General features: G+C 43.8%; 1 protein-coding gene across 1 annotated transcript in view; it reads left to right on the top strand.

Moving 5' to 3' along the window:
- CD109 (CD109 molecule) overlaps positions 1-15595 on the top strand; it is a 96203-nt gene that overhangs the window by 22523 nt on the left and 58085 nt on the right. Inside the window, 1 exon segment of the mRNA XM_035901500.1 lies at positions 12039-12069. Within this exon segment, the coding sequence (XP_035757393.1) occupies positions 12039-12069 (31 nt within the window).

Below are 15595 nucleotides of genomic sequence, written 5' to 3'. Positions count from 1 at the left end.
GGAAAGAGTCCTTCGTGGCTCAAGGCTTACGTGTTTGTATGCAAGGTCATTCTAGTCACCATGTTCTTCACTGATACCCAGCCATGGAGAGTGTGGCAGATTGAGTGCTACAGGCTGTTTCAAAGTACCTTGAGAAGGGTGGAATAATTCACTCATGGCAGAAATGTGGGGAATATGCCATATATCCCATAGCAGAAATGCAGAGGGATTATTACACACGCCAGTGTGGGGTTCCCTGTTGCTACTGTGAACTGGAGGGGCTTTATAGCTTCTAGGAAAGGGAGGAGAGAGAAAAACAAAGTAAAGGCTGTGAATTGGGGGGAGGAATAGAATCATAGAATGCTTTGGGTTGGAAGGAACCTTTAGAGGTCATCTAGTCCAACCCCCCTGCAGTCAGCAGGGACACCGCTAACTAGATCAGGTTGCTCAGAGCCCCGTCCAACCTGGTCCTAAATGTTTCCAGGGATGGGGCCTCCACTACCTCTCTGGGCAACCCCTTCCAGTGTTTCACCACCCTCATTGTAAAGAATTTCTTCCTTATATCCAGTCTAAACCTACCCTGGTTTAGTTTAAAACCATTACCCCTTGTCCTGTCACAGCTGGCCCTACTAAAAAGATTTTCCCCATCTTTCCTATAGGCCCCCTTTAGGTACTGAAAGGCCGCAATCAGGTCTCCCTGCAGCCTTCTCTTCTCCAGGCTAAACAACCCCAAATGCCAATAAATAACAGGAATTGGGAAGTAAGATGCTGTTAGAAACATGAAAGAAGGGAAGCAAAGGAGAAAGCTCTTGAGGGATTCATATTAAAGGGATAAGTACACATTACCCTAACATAGCAGAAGAGTAAGTAACTAAGGTAAAGTAACTAAACATGATCTTGTCACTGGCCCAAAAACATCAGAAAAAAGGAAAACCATGTGTATAAACTGAAAATGAGATCAGATTACAAAGGTTGAGCTTAAAGGAGTAGCGTGGGTAAGAAAGGACAAAACTGGAAAGGGCAAACCATACATAGGAAAGAATGTGAAGACAGGATTTTTAAATATCATATTGGTAGCAAGAAAGCTAGCAAAGGATGTGGCTTGCTGCTCCCTCTGATGAGAAGGGCATTGCTCAGCGATGCGGAGAGGCAGTAAGCGTTCAGTGTGCACTAAGAGGATCAACTAACTGCCATGGAAAAGGGTTAAGAATTTAGGCAACAAAAGCGGAGGAACAGGTTAAAGAGTGCTTTGGTAAAGTAGATGTCTAGGCCTGATAAAATTGCCTGTAGAATATTTAGGGAATTGACTGAAACAATTTTAAAACTGCTAGTGAAGTTTTGAGAGCGTGAGTGAAGAGAGAGGTTCTGGAAGATTGAAAACCTGCAAATAAAATGTGTTCCACCGTGGGCTGGCAGGGGTTGTAGTGGAGAAGCATCAGGATATTGTTATGTTTTGACTTTAGTAAGGCTTTTGATAGTCTGGCGTGGCACTCTGACAAGCCAGCGGGGGAAGCGGGGACAGCATGGAACTCTTATTAAATATGTTTGTGGCTGGATGGAAAATAATATTCACAAAGCAGGTCTAAGTGGTTCACTCTCAAACTGGAAATGGGTTGCCCTGAAACTGTATTGTTCAGTATGACTGACGTGGACAAAAAAGGGAGAATGTTTATTAGATCAGTGAAGGGGCGGCAAGGAAGCTGGGAGGAAGGATTAGGTTTTGAACTCATTTTGACAATACGGGAAATGATTAGGGGAAAAGCTGGAGTGTGATTCATTAGAGCAACTGCGTAGTTTTGCTCTTGTTGAGGAATAAAAGAGCATACATTTACTGGGTGGGGAATAAGGTGAGGCAGCAGCCCTGAAAAAAGGGGGGTGTGGGCACATTGGTAATGATTTAAAGGTACCAAAAAGTGAAAGCTTGTAAGTAATACTGTGGTGCTCAAAAAAGAAGGCAAATGCTGTACTCAAATGTATGCACAGAAATATTTTCTGTAATCTATGAGAAAGTATTCTAGTAATCTTCACACTTAGGCATCCTAGGGAACACTGTGCCTGATTTGGGGCATTCCTCACAGAGGCTGTGAACCAACTGGAGAAATTCCAGGGCGAGCAGAGGGAAAGATCTGCGATCTCTCAGGAGACAAGTTCAAACCAGACAGAAGAAGGTGGGCCTTCACATGAAATGGAAATAAATTGTGGAACTCCGTGTCCTAGGTGTTGTGGATGGAAAATGTGATTGCACAGATTCATGAGACAAAAGTCCATCAAGGACTGGTCTGGTATAAAGACACTGATTTTGGCTTTTCAAGCCCCAAGCCTCAGATTGCATAGTCTGGGAAGACTACCCAAGGAAGGGTCACTGTGTACTTGTTCTGTTTTTATGCTGTTCAGATGTCTGCCCTTGACCAGTGCTAGAGATGGGACCTTGGGCTAAACAGACATTTGGTTTGATTCTGGGAGTCTCTTCCACATTCTGGAAAGCATTTGAGGAGAGGTGGGAGGAACTGGGGTGACGTTCCTGGTTAGCTCCTGAAGTGCCTCTATGCACCTGGTTATTACCCTTCAGGTATATAAATGGCAGCTTTAAAGAGAAAGGTGTTGGAGCTAACAGTGGATCTCCAGATGGGTCTAGGGGCATGTCCTTAGTGGTGTCTAATTAGAAAGAGATCCAAGCTGAAGTGTTGAGGGTTATAGAAGTACCTGCAGAGGCAGGAAGCAGTTGGGAAATTCATGGGTCTCCAGTCATACACAGGTGACTTCTCTTTTCGTGAGACTCTTAAAACTATCTGCACTGGAGGCTTTGCTGGTTCCCATGAGCCAGCAATGTGCGCTGGCAGCCCAGAAGGCCAACCATACTCTGGGCTGCATCAAAAGAAGCATGGCCAGCAGGTCAAGGGAGGTGATTCTGCCCCTCTACTCTGCTCTGGTGAGACCTCACCTGGAGCACTGCGTCCAGCTCTGGAGCCCTCAGTACAAGAAGGACATGGAACTGTTGGAGTGGGTCCAGAGGAGGGCCACAAAAATGATCTGAGGGCTGGAGCACCTCTCTTATGAGGACAGGCTGAGAGAGTTGGGCTTTTTCAGCCTGGAGAAGAGAAGGCTGCGGGGAGACCTGATTGTGGCCTTTCAGTACCTAAAGGGGGCCTATAGGAAAGATGGGGAAAATCTTTTTAGTAGGGCCAGCTGTGACAGGACAAGGGGTAATGGTTTTAAACTAAACCAGGGTAGGTTTAGACTGGATATAAGGAAGAAATTCTTTACAATGAGGGTGGTGAAACACTGGAAGGGGTTGCCCAGAGAGGTAGTGGAGGCCCCATCCCTGGAAACATTTAGGACCAGGTTGGATGGGGCTCTGAGCAACCTGATCTAGTTAGCAGTGTCCCTGCTGACTGCAGGGGGGTTGGACTAGATGACCTCTAAAGGTTCCTTCCAACCCAAACCATTCTATGATTCTATGACTCCCATGCTCTGCTATCCCTGGCTACCTGTTTGTGAAGGCAGAGCTGAGATCCTATCTGCAGAGGCTGAATAGCACATGGCAAGAGATGACGCTGGTTCACCTAGATTCACTGCAGTCCAAACAAGTATGTGCGTAGAAAACGTGGCCAGAGTGACAGACAGACCCCTTCTCCCCCACATCTCCAGCTTCCTGAAGGTGCAGCTGTGAGGTCCAGGTGCTTATTTGTATGATTAGGGATTTATATTGCCATTATTTACAGATAAAGGAAGTCTCTGGTAATATTTTTATATATCTAAATAACTTTGTGGTCTCAGAAAAGTTATGTGGCTTTGTCATCACAGACTCTGAATGCATTCCAGAAAATGGAAGAAAACCAATAAGAAAACAAACCACCTTCTTTCACTCCCTCTACAAGGAAACTTAAGTAATTCCTCAATGTTTTATTTGCAGTGAATGAGTTTGAGAGGTGGCTTGACTTGGGAATTTTGCTCCAGTTGCAGCAATTGATGCAATGAGCGTGGTATTAATACTGCCAGATCTCCGGCATAGGCAGGCTTAGCCACATTTTGTCCTACTATGATTTCCCTATGTTTTAAGTCGGAATAAAAACTGCAGCTGCTCTAAATTGCAGTAATAGTGGCTTTGTCTGTGTTTATTTCATGGACATCAGAATGGATGATAATGATGGCCAACAGTGCCTTGAAAGCAGGATGTGCAGATGCCTGCGAGTTTGCGTGTTTGTGTATAGTCACCAAGGGAAAACTAAGTGAATGAAATGAATTTCCCATTTAGTCATGTGAAGGGCTTAAGTCTGAGATTATTCCGAATTGTCTGCCTAGTTTCATAGACTGGATCTGACATCAAGAACGTTTTCTCTGTAGTATTTAAAACTTGTCTTGCCAACAGCTGTAAAGCTATAATTCATGGGAATATAGGGGTTTGGGTATGGTAGGCAGTGATAATGTCATGCACATGAGAAGAAGTCCATGGGTGGCTCTTAGAGGTTGGTCTTGGGAAAAAGTTGAAAAGAGCCTGTACTTGTGTTTAAGCGCCCAGGATGGTAGCTGCTGGATGGCTGTCAGAAGGTCTCTGATTAAAGAGATGATGTAGTTTTAGAAATATGAAGCCATTTTGTTTTCCTACCTGGCATGCAGCGTCTGAGATAAACCACAGAGCATTTTAAGTATTGTGTTCTTGCAACTGGCCGCTCTCTGACCACTCGGCTGAAAGTGGTAATAATAGGATAATCCGTAGAGTTGGTTATTTTACGTTAGAAGACTGAGTGGAGAATTAAATGTCTGAGTTATGACCTAAGACTAAAAAGAAATTAGAAGGGCCAGTCTGCAGGGAAGTTGGTTCTTGCTTGTGGAAGGGATTGTGGATGCGGTAGGGCAGTGGAAGGGTCACCCAGCATGGGCAGTGTCTGTCTGTCTGTCTGAGGGGGTGGGAGATGGTGGTTTTCTTCAGGGGTGGATCTGGCAGTGCTGGTGAGAGGAGGAGGGCTGAACCGGTAAAAGGGACAAGCAGGGAGGTACCACGACTCTTTTGCCACGTGAAGTAGAAAAACACAGGGTACGCCATGGTCAAGGGGCAGAGGAGAGGAAGGACAGCACCCCTTCTCTTCACACCTGCTGGTAAATCTGTATCTGTTCTGTCCTGGCCTGTCCTGAGTATTTCTGGTTGTGCTTTCTTTGGTTGGGTTTCCACCACTCTTCTGTTTGTGGAGTAAAAGTGGATTGGGGAAAAACCTTTGGATTTAGATGGAGAAGCTTTTTTTTCATGAATTGTCCTGGTTGTCAAGAAAATATCCCTATACTCTCTGCATTGCAGACTAAAGCTAGAACTTGCTAGCAACTGCAGAGTTTGGTAAAACTTGGCTTTAATTGCAAAAACTTTAGTGCCTGTTGCCTTTCTCGTGTCCTCTAGAGCTGTGGTGCCCTGTCTCTTGACGGGACCCTGGTCCAGTTCAGATTATTCCTCCTGTCCCTTTATACCTTTCCCCATAGGCAGCGCTGCTACCCTGCCTCTTTCTCTTCCTTTGTAATTTCTGACTGCTTTTAGCCTCCAAAATTGCAAAAAAGGACTGAAAAGTATAAGGGGCATTGGAAATAGGGAGTAGACTAATGAGTGGCTGTGGAGGGAACTGTACATAGTGCTGGCAGGCAAGGCAGGGTTTAGGAGGCTTTGTGGAACAAGTACGTACCCCTTTGCTACAGGCCTGTTGGCTTCGTTTGGCTTTGGATGTCAGCCCATATACTGATGTCCACTAGCAATCCCTACTGCATGTGTCTGAGTGCTGTATTGCCCCTCCTTCTATCGTCTGACCCAAATTTAGCCATAACTTAACAGCAGTGCCTCACACTATGTATTTTGGGCTGCTTGTGTAACTAACCAGTGCTCGTTTGGGTGCTAATTTTAAGATAACAGATGAGTAGTATAACACATTTAAAGAAAACAGTGAACGTGACAGATTTGCAGGCCTTCTTTTATGAAGAAAAAATATTTTTCACTCCCTGGGTAGTTTAGGTCCTGGTATTTATCTTCCTTCTTTTTTTAAAAAACCCCCCACCCAAACCCACAAAAATAATACATATTTTTGATAGGAAGAAAAATATGGAAGGACATTGAAGAACATTATTTTTTATTTCTCTGATGGGAGTTTTTGAAATAAGACTCCACAGTAGAAAAAAAATCCATTTACCACTGCAAAGAAAATGCTTTTCTGTAAACATTTCCTAAGCATGGATATGTGAACAAAGCTGCCAGAAGGAAGACGTGGCACCATTTCAGTAAATCAGTCTGAAATGATTCCAGTTAATATTCTTCCGTTTTCACACAGGACAAAGAAAGAATGAGGACATAGGTAGAAAAGGTTAAGTGGGAAAGTCTGTTGCCACATGAGCTAGAATATAGAGTCAAGACCCGAGGTTGTGTAAATTAGTTAGAGACCGAAATGCTGCTGGCACAAGCTATAGTTCACTGTGCTAAGCCATACAGTCATTCTTCTGGAACCTCTGTCCTTTTTGGGGAGTAGAAGCTGAAACGTTTGTGTCTAGTGCTAGTGCTGGTAGTGTCAGCTCAAGAAGGGGTAGTGTATGTTTCTGGATTTGGGTCAGGCCCATGCAATGGGAAGAATGTAAGATGCCATCATTCGTGCAGCTCTCCGTAAGTAAAAAAAAATAAAAAGCATGTATTTGGCTCTGTAGAATTTTTTCCTATTTGCTTTGCTGATAACAAGACTATTAGACCTCCAAAAATGGCACGGTGGCAAGGTACGTTAAAAAGATGACTTAATTTCTCACTGCCTCCTGGACTGGTGACATGTCACTACCCCACTGCCTCTGGTTCCTCTTCTGCTGGACTGTCCTAAATGGCAAGGACTCCAAGGAAAAGGAGGCAGGACAATGTGGTATTTGTTTCCACAGTATTTCCATGTATTTCCTCAATGCAGTATTTATTGAATGAATTACAGTCCACGCTTCAGAAATTCTGTGAGAGAAATTATTTTGCGAGTGACAAGACAGGATATTTTTTCTTGAAGGACCATGTGACTTCTGTGGGGATTTTTTAGGTTGTTTGTTTTTTTAACTTCCCTCAAGATTAGGCTGGAACGGTCCACTGAATTTTTTCCTGCCTCCCCCTGCGGCTAGGGCATGGCTCCCAGCTGGGAGTTTTCCTTAAGAAATCCCTTGCGGTAGCAGGGGCCCGTGCTCTGTCCGGGTCTCTCCCCTCCATGGCCTGTTGGAGGGCAGACATGACGCGTCTGGAGGAAGCATTTGGTGGCCTGCAACACTTGGTGCAGGCGGCGTAGCTGTTCTGGGCTCCTTTCTAAACCTACTTCTACTGCCTGGAGTTACCTGTAGTCATCGGGAGCTGCATTTAATAACTGAAGGGATCCCTCACAGGGATGTGCTGAAGGAGGGTGACAACTGTTGCTGTTTCTGGGGGCAGCAGACTCGACTGATGTCATGTGTAAATCATGTGGAAGTCTTACACACTGCACGTGGGTAAAAGAGTCCAGCTGCGTGATAGCGGAGCTTCCAGCAGTGCAGTTGGACCGTGGTTAACTCCTTATGAACCTGTGATTGCTGTATGATTAAATATAGCTTTAATTCATCAAGTGGACAGAAAAAAATGTGGTGAATTTCAGCAATTCGGCATAAAGGAAATATTTTGCCTACGGCTCTGACTTGAGCACATCCAAAGCCATCCCTGGGCGTAGCTGAGCAGAGCTCCAGGAGATTGATTGCAGCTTGGTAGTCTCTGAGAGCATGGGAAAATCTTGCATGACAGGGGAGTTCGCTGCCACGCCAAAGACTTTCGGGTCTGCCCAGGCTGCTCAGTTCCTAACAAAATAATTACGTAGTGACATGAATTGGAAGATTACCTCATGCCCCGAAGCCTCTTTTATGATTTTCGCTGGCTGGGAATGAGACGGCGCTCTGGGCTTTGTCAAGGCAGCCAGGGAGGCTGTAGCTCCCTAACACCGCTTCGTGGGAAATGCTTCCTGAGGTGCACAAAGGAGTGATTTAAATCTGTGATTTAAATCTCCCTCCTCCCCAGTTGCTTCCCCCTCTGCATCACAGCTGTATCTGGCTCAGACCTGACGTTAGGTCTCCCAGGCCTGGCAACAGGGAAGAAAACCAGTATTTCTACCTGAAGATTTCTGTCTTTTGCGGGCTGGTTGTTCTCAAAACAGGTGGAGGCAAGCAGGCACTGCCCTGATGAGAAAGCTGCGAGGTACCTGCCCTCTTACGCGAAAGGTTGCTTTGGAAGCCGCTGGCTGCTGTGCAGGGCGATGTGCAGCCACCCCCCACGGCGCTTGGCCCGTGGGGTGCAGGCGTGCTGGCCTGCTTGCCTTGGCATGGGTAAGGATGGAAATAGAAACCCCGTTGTGTGGGCTGTGGTATGAAGATCAGATTTGTGCTTGGTGCCTCCCAACGTACTGAAGTCACTGCTATAGCCGTTGCTATAATTAGCTGCGTTGGACAGATTAAAGCCCAGTGTAGCAATACTTACCATGTGCATATCCACTCAGGCGCGTGTGGTAAATAAAAGCAAGTTCCTGTTCCTTGTTAATAACTGATTATCAGCAGTGGCAAAGTTTTTTTTTTTTTTCTTCTGGTGACACGATGTCATGGGTTGTGGTCATACAAACCCCAGCTTTACCACAGCCTTATTTCACAGAGGGGTGGGAACTAGAGAAGGGCTAGGCTTTTACTATACAACTGAGCAAAATTTCAGGGGTAGCTTTATACCACCTCTGTCGTTGCTAGTTACCCTACATCCAGCCTCCTTCACCAGTGAAATATCATAATCCCTTGAAAAAAATTCTTCCTAGTTAACAGTAATTCCATCTCTCCCGGGTTAGGAAGAGATAAGTTTCCTTCAGATAAAATGATGTTTCTTTTAGTGTGGTTGTTTGGGCATGGAGTTGTTTGGGTAGATGTTGGGAATAAATATACCAGTAAGTCAGGAGGGGTTTAGGTTGCTTATGGATTGGATACTCTGCAGGGCTGTGTAATTCCTCTCCGGTAGCTGGCAGTGGCCCTGTAGCCCTGTGTGCCAAGCAAACTCGGCTGAGCATGGAGCTCCCTGTCCCCGTGCCGTGGGGCAGGGTGCATTCTCCGCTGGCTACTGAGAAAAGAAGTGTGTATTTTGCCTGAGACTCCTGGCTGGAAAACCTCCAAGGCCGGTGGGGTTTCTCAGAGTCAGCGACTGCATGGGCTGTTTCTTGAGTGAAGAGAAGAGGGGGATGATAGGAAAAAAAATTGTGGCTCTAACAATAGCATAAACACATGGAAAGAACTGCGTTGCTTAGGGCCCGATGCCACCCATCCCCGTTAAGCTTTTGAATACCAGAATGAAATAGTGCGCTACCCACAAACTTCATTTGTGGGATGTGAGTCATTTGGTTTAACCCCGGTTATAATTTGAATAGCTGGTACATGCTGGATGGGATTTTTCCTTTAGTGCTCTGGCAGCGGCCAGGACAACCTGTGTTCAGTCCATTGAGACTTGCTTCTGTTTGCCACTGTCAAAGGAAAGGATTCCTTGACTTTTAAAATTAGCATTTATTGGAGTGCAAAGGTCAAGTGATTGCTTCATCTTGGAATGCTTTTATGTCCAGGATCAAGAAGGACATGAATTAAATAAATAATGAAAATTATTTGCTTACTCCATGAAACAAATGAGTAAAAGGTAAGTATAAACCCATTGCTTTTTTGGGGATATATTTAAAAGTTCTAACCGAATGGAATCAGCAAAAGAAATATGAGTCAATATGAGTCAGTAGCATGCCCTGGCAGCCAAGAGGGCAAACCTGGGGTTCTGGGCCCCACAGTCTAAGAAGGCTGTGAAGGTCCTTGAATGCATCCAGAGGAGGGCAACAAAGCTGGTGACAGGGCTGGAAGGAATGGCCTCTGAGGGGTGGCTGAGGATTTTGGGCTTGTCTAGCTTGGAGAAAAGGAGGCTGAGGGGCAACCTCATTGGTCTCTACAGCTTCCTGAGGAGGGGAAGTGGAGAGGGAGGTGCTGAGCTCTTCTCCCTGATATCCATTGATAGGATGTGTGGGAATGGTACAAAGCTGCACCAGGGGAGGCTTAGACTTGACATTAGGAAGTGTTTCTTTACTGACAGGGTGGTCAAACCCTGGACTAGGCTTCCTAGAGAGGTGGTCGATGCCCCAAGCCTGTCAGTGTTTATGAGACATTTGGACAATGCCCTTAATAACATGCTTTAACTTTTGGTGAGCCCTGAAGTGGTGAGGCAGTTGGACTAGGTGATCACTGTAGGTCCCTTCCGGCTGAAATACTCTGTTCTGTTCTGTTCTGTTCTGTTCTATTCTATTCTATTCTTTCAATTTTAAAATACACTACACAATTAAAATAAAAGCTGTGGCACTAATGGCTCCATGATGTAATGATATCCAGAAGCTTAATAGCACATTGATTTGAATTCTGAAAATATTTGAGGCCACATTATCTAAAATAGTTAAAATAATAAGCTATATTAACCCACATATGTTGGTTACTTATTCCCATAGTGATGTAATGCATGTTAATTCTCGGTGCTCCTTTGCTTAAAGGTGGTAGATCCTGTGCACCATTTTGAAAATTTTAGCCTTTATCTGAGCTGCAGAATCAATGGAAAATAATAACTTGGGTGGAGGAGAGCACTGAATAGATTGTAAAGGTGTTTCAGTGGATGTAAAGGAAGATGTTCAAGTGCAGAACATGGACGTCAGTCCCCACCAAATAGAGAAGTAATGTTGCTGTAGACTGATTCCTGGATTGAGGGAATCAACCACGTAAGGGAGGAAGGGATGGAGTGACGTATCTGGTGAAGAGGAGGCTGAGAGCTGGTGCCCAGAGAAGAAGCAGCTTTAGGTTGTTGTAGAGGTAATGGCTCGGCATAGGCATACTGCCACATTGCGGGCTTTGTTTTGTCGCAGTGAAACCACCAGGTAGGAGATTACCACAAGAAGGAATGGCCAGAATTAAGGCTTTTTTTTTGTCATTTTGACTTTCTCTGATAATGTGTAGTTTAAAGTCTTCTCCTCTTTTATTCCTTCTAGAAAAGTTGTTAATCTTGATAAAAATGACTACAAAAAATAGTCGCCTACTAAACTGCAGAGGAGATTAATACAAGGTAGTCTGGGTTTCTCTAATGTGAAGGAGTTGCAGAATCAACTTCTTCGCAGAAGCAGAGGGATGCTTTGGTCTTAGGACAGTGGTACCCGAGAGGGGAGTTGTTCTAGGACAGCAGTGCCAAACCATACCCTCCTTGTTCAGGTAGCTCCCAGCTGGGACATCGTCGGCACCCTCAGACCATTATTTAATTGGTTGCATTTATGCATTATGCATATAATACCTGCATATTAATGCATTAACTGCATTTCAGTTTTTCTGGGCTGTTTTGCTCTGGCTGTTTCTTTTAGCAGATTTGGGATGGTGGTGATTGTTAGGGGGTTGCTGAATCTGGTAGCCTGATGTTGGGGGGATCGCGTCTCTGATTGGGGCATTGGGGTTCCCCCCTGCTGGTGTGCCTCTGGGCTTACGGTGACGGGTGTGTGATGAGCTGAGTGCTCCTGTGGGATGGGGATGGGTGTTATTTGGGTTCCCCCACCTGCCATCCTTCCTTCGTGCTCCTTCATCTGTCTGTGTAGATGAGCACCTTACCCCGTAACCTAATGGTGGCCGACTGTGGCCTTGACAGGGCTTGGGAGGAATAAATGCAGGGAATAAGATGTTGAATGAAGTATAAATACAGTATGTCAGTCCTGACTCATACAGCAGTTGCTTCAGGCTGTACACTTTTTAGTTTCATGTCCAAATGGTGTTTGGCAGCAGTCAGCTGGCCGATAAGCGTGTGCATGCCGGCCAGCCGGTTGCAGCCATTGCATGTGTGTTGGCTGGATGGTCCATGTGCCCTGAGCTCCAGGGTAGCCACATCAAGGGAGTTTGGTTGTCCGATGGGTATTACAGGCAGTGTGGGAATGGGGGAGGAACACTGCTCTTCTAATTAACCTGATAATGTTGATGTTTTGTTAAGTTTTTATAAGATTTCTGACAGTGTGGTATTTCTTTTTTTATTCAGATTCCTTTGGGACTCTTGTTCTTCCAGTAGTAAGTATTTCTTTCCCTTCCTCCTTCCTCAGAAAATGTTGACTCTCTGTAATTTTTTGTCAGTCGGTGCCGGTGCGATGATATATTTTGTATGTGATTCTAGCTATTTTCTCAGATTCTCATTTTCATTCTCAGATGAGTGTATTTACTGACCAGTAAGCCAAGGAGTTTTCAGATCAAGTGCTCTGCAGCTTGTTACAAGTAATTACAGGATTTGGGAGCTGATTTCCAGCATCAGCACAAGCTATCATAAAACTTGAACCCAGAACTTTGCTTTGTGGTTTTTTTGACTGGCTGATGCCTACGTCTCTATTTCAGACACACCATGAGGGCTAATTAGAGCTGAAGGAATTGTGCAAAGCAATAATTGAGAAACATTAAAATAAAAGTGTACTTATACGCAGTCTTCTTAAGGATTTGGAAATGCACATTCAGTGAAAATATATAAGCTAGCTTGTCAACAAAAATATGTAATATCGAATCATGTGTTGAGTATGAATCCTGAATTTATAATTCTGGATGTTTGTCTTGAAAACCTGATCTAAAGAATTATGTATTTGTGTCAGGAACAAAGTTTTACCAAAGTCTTTATTTTTTTAAACATCTGTAAGTCTGAGTATCCCTAAATCCAGTGGGTCAAATTCTGATCTCAATTAACTGTACATCTGATGAAATAGCGTGGAAATGTTTGACAGATGGATAATCGGTGGCAATGAGGAGCTTGACATTGTGAAGACTACTGGGTTGAAATGCATCTGAATGAACTGTAAATTAGCAAACATAGAAAATTCAGTTTTTTTAAAAAAAGATTAATTTAACAAATCCCTAATATAATCTGGCCAGGTCTTCAAGTGTTCAAGCACCTAAAACTAGGCGGGATGAATTTGCCACTATCTGAAGAGATGAAAACTGACTCATTTTCTAAGAGTAAGATGTTTTTTTCATTCCTGTAGCCATGGTAGACTTCTGTTTTGCGCAAAGTGTGGTTGGCTGGTAGCAGAAGGTGGGTAATGAGTTTCTGGTTTCAGCCATCATTTTTTCCAGAGGAAACAGTAGCTTCCTTGTCTGAGGTGCTCGTGACAGTGGCTGGTGTGGTCCAGAGAAGTACATGAGATGGCCTTTTTCTTTCTTACGTTAGGAGTGCCAAAATGGGGATAGTAATACCATTTACTTGGGGGATGAGTTGACTAAGGTAAAATATTTTCTGAGCAAGTTCCTACTGCCTACTGTTAAAAGCAGCCTTGCTCATATTTGGATTGAGAAACAACGGTTTAGAGAAGGAGCTGGTGGGGCTGAACGAAATAGTGACCATTAGTGCAGCACCGACCTTCTGGCAGTGTTGTGTTAGTGCAGTTTCTGTTAGCGTAGATGTGTGAACCAGAAGGTGGGTTACCTTGCACCTCAGCTGTCCTAATAAACTGCCGTGGCAATGCCGACTTCATTGCCTGTGGTTTTTACATCAAGAAAGGTACAGTAGGTGGTTTTGTCTCCGTGTTGCAGGAAGGAAAGGTCTTTTGAAATACAAAAAGTGTAAAAATTAAGGGAGCAACCCACGCTATCTATCATTAATCATGATAGGAAAAAGATGCAGAAAAATACATGAGGTCTCTAAATGGCTTTTATAGACTTTGAAAGAAGAAGTCAAAGATGATCCTTGCAAGTATGTTGAAATAATGCTGTAAGAGCACAATTCACTGATATGGTGAGACAAAACAGGCTTATTTCCCCCCCATTTTGATATTGAATGTTTATAATGTTTCCTGGACTTGTAGGGAATTGTGTCCGCTTTTTAGGGAATACACGTTCTTTAATAAGTGGTAATATTCATAAGTGAATTAATTTTGAGGTCATATTTGACAGATGCAGTAAGTAAGGCTGTTCCTCCTATTTAATATATTCCAGAATACTTGGCATGGAAGTTGGAGAGTGTTGAAATATGTGAATCATATGTTCTTGGCAATGTGTATACAAAAACCTGCAGTTGAAGAAAACGCAGAATCTATTTCAATGTGGTGCTTTGCACCTAAAATTTAGTTATGTAAGCCCAGATTTTAAAGGGGGAATCTCTTCTTCTTGTGTCATCATATGCCTGCTCATGGGTGAAAAATAGAGCCTGTTTATTTTTCCCCGTCCTGATTTTTTTTTTTTCCTGGCTTGTTTTTAAAAACAGAAAGTCAACAGAGAGGGATGAAATTGTAGTTGATTCCTCTTTATAGGTAAACACAGAGAAGGAAATGTATTCAATGCAGACATTTGCATCTACCTCATTTGTCACCCTGTGACATTCTTCCCTGTTTGGGAATTTCCGTTACCTCGCTGTGTGCTTTTAAAATGAGTTTTGACAGCACAACAGCCCTTCATTATAGAGCTTGGTAGGATGCTTTTGACGTGTCGTGCCTGGTGACTTAACAGCTGTAATTTTCATTACCAGTGCAAGAAGAATGCTTCATTTCCATACATTATGCTGAAAAATGCAAGCCTGTCTGTTTTAGTTGTCCTGACTTCACAGGTTTTACTCCAGATTTACTGTTGTAACTGCAAACAGAAGCATGTGACTCTTAAGCTTTTTAGCAGGGCTACTTGTTGGAACCAGCTGTGTGTTGTGTTAAAGCCCTTTTCCTTCTTCAAAGAGACACTCCTAAGCAGATGGTGGTATAGAAGCCAGCATCTTGGCTGGGATGTCCCTGGGGTCATTCGTTGTCTGTGTAGGCTCTGCTCGAGGTGAAATTCCCATGAGCTGCAGCAGGTCCGCTTCGGGCCTTTTGGCCCCTGTGGCTGGGATTCCTCCCACCTAACTTTAGGAAATGAACTGATGCGTCTGAATTATGAGCTCTTGATTTCCTCTATCCACTGGAGAGACAGAGAGAGAGACCTGTGCATGGTTAACTCTGATCTTCCGTGGTCTGAATTTCCTTGCCAGTGATGTTTGTCTGTGTTTACTGCCAGCACTGAAGGGGCCTTCAGATGTCTGTCCTAAATAAGTTAACTATATAAAATTTCTTTTCTATTTATTCCTTAATATTTTGGAAAGAATAATTATTCTGCTTTCTAGATGAGTTGCAATATGTGCTGTAATTATGACTCATTAAACTGAAATGAGACAGAATCAGTGAGGTTTCTTTTGAAGAAAGTACCTCACCTCATGGGATCTTCATTCTGAATTTGACTTTTCTACCCCATAGGACATGAAGCTACAGCTTGTAAAAATAAGTCCAAGGTTTTCTTACTGTCCTGCTCATCTTGCCTGCCTATAGCTTCTTCAGCTGTTTTATTTTTGGAAAATTCATTACCGAAAGGTGGTGAAGTCAGAAAAGAATTAGCCCCCAAAATCAAACCCAAGAAATTTCTAAATAACTGTGAAAAGAAAAGAGACAGTACAATGTGTGCGTGTGTGCCTCTCTGAACAGCATATGAATACATGGATACTTACATTGTTGAAAACCTGATTACTACTGAAAATTAGATGCAAATAAGTTGAAAAGTTGCTTCTGCTAATGCATTTTCAGCTAATTGTTGAAATGACACT

This window comes from Egretta garzetta, unplaced genomic scaffold, assembly GCF_000687185.1.
Source record: "Egretta garzetta isolate BGI_Z169 unplaced genomic scaffold, ASM68718v1 scaffold9, whole genome shotgun sequence".
Classification (NCBI taxonomy): Eukaryota; Metazoa; Chordata; class Aves; order Pelecaniformes; family Ardeidae; genus Egretta; species Egretta garzetta.
Note: the sequence above shows the minus strand (reverse complement) of the source record. Positions and strands in the feature narration are given on the sequence as shown.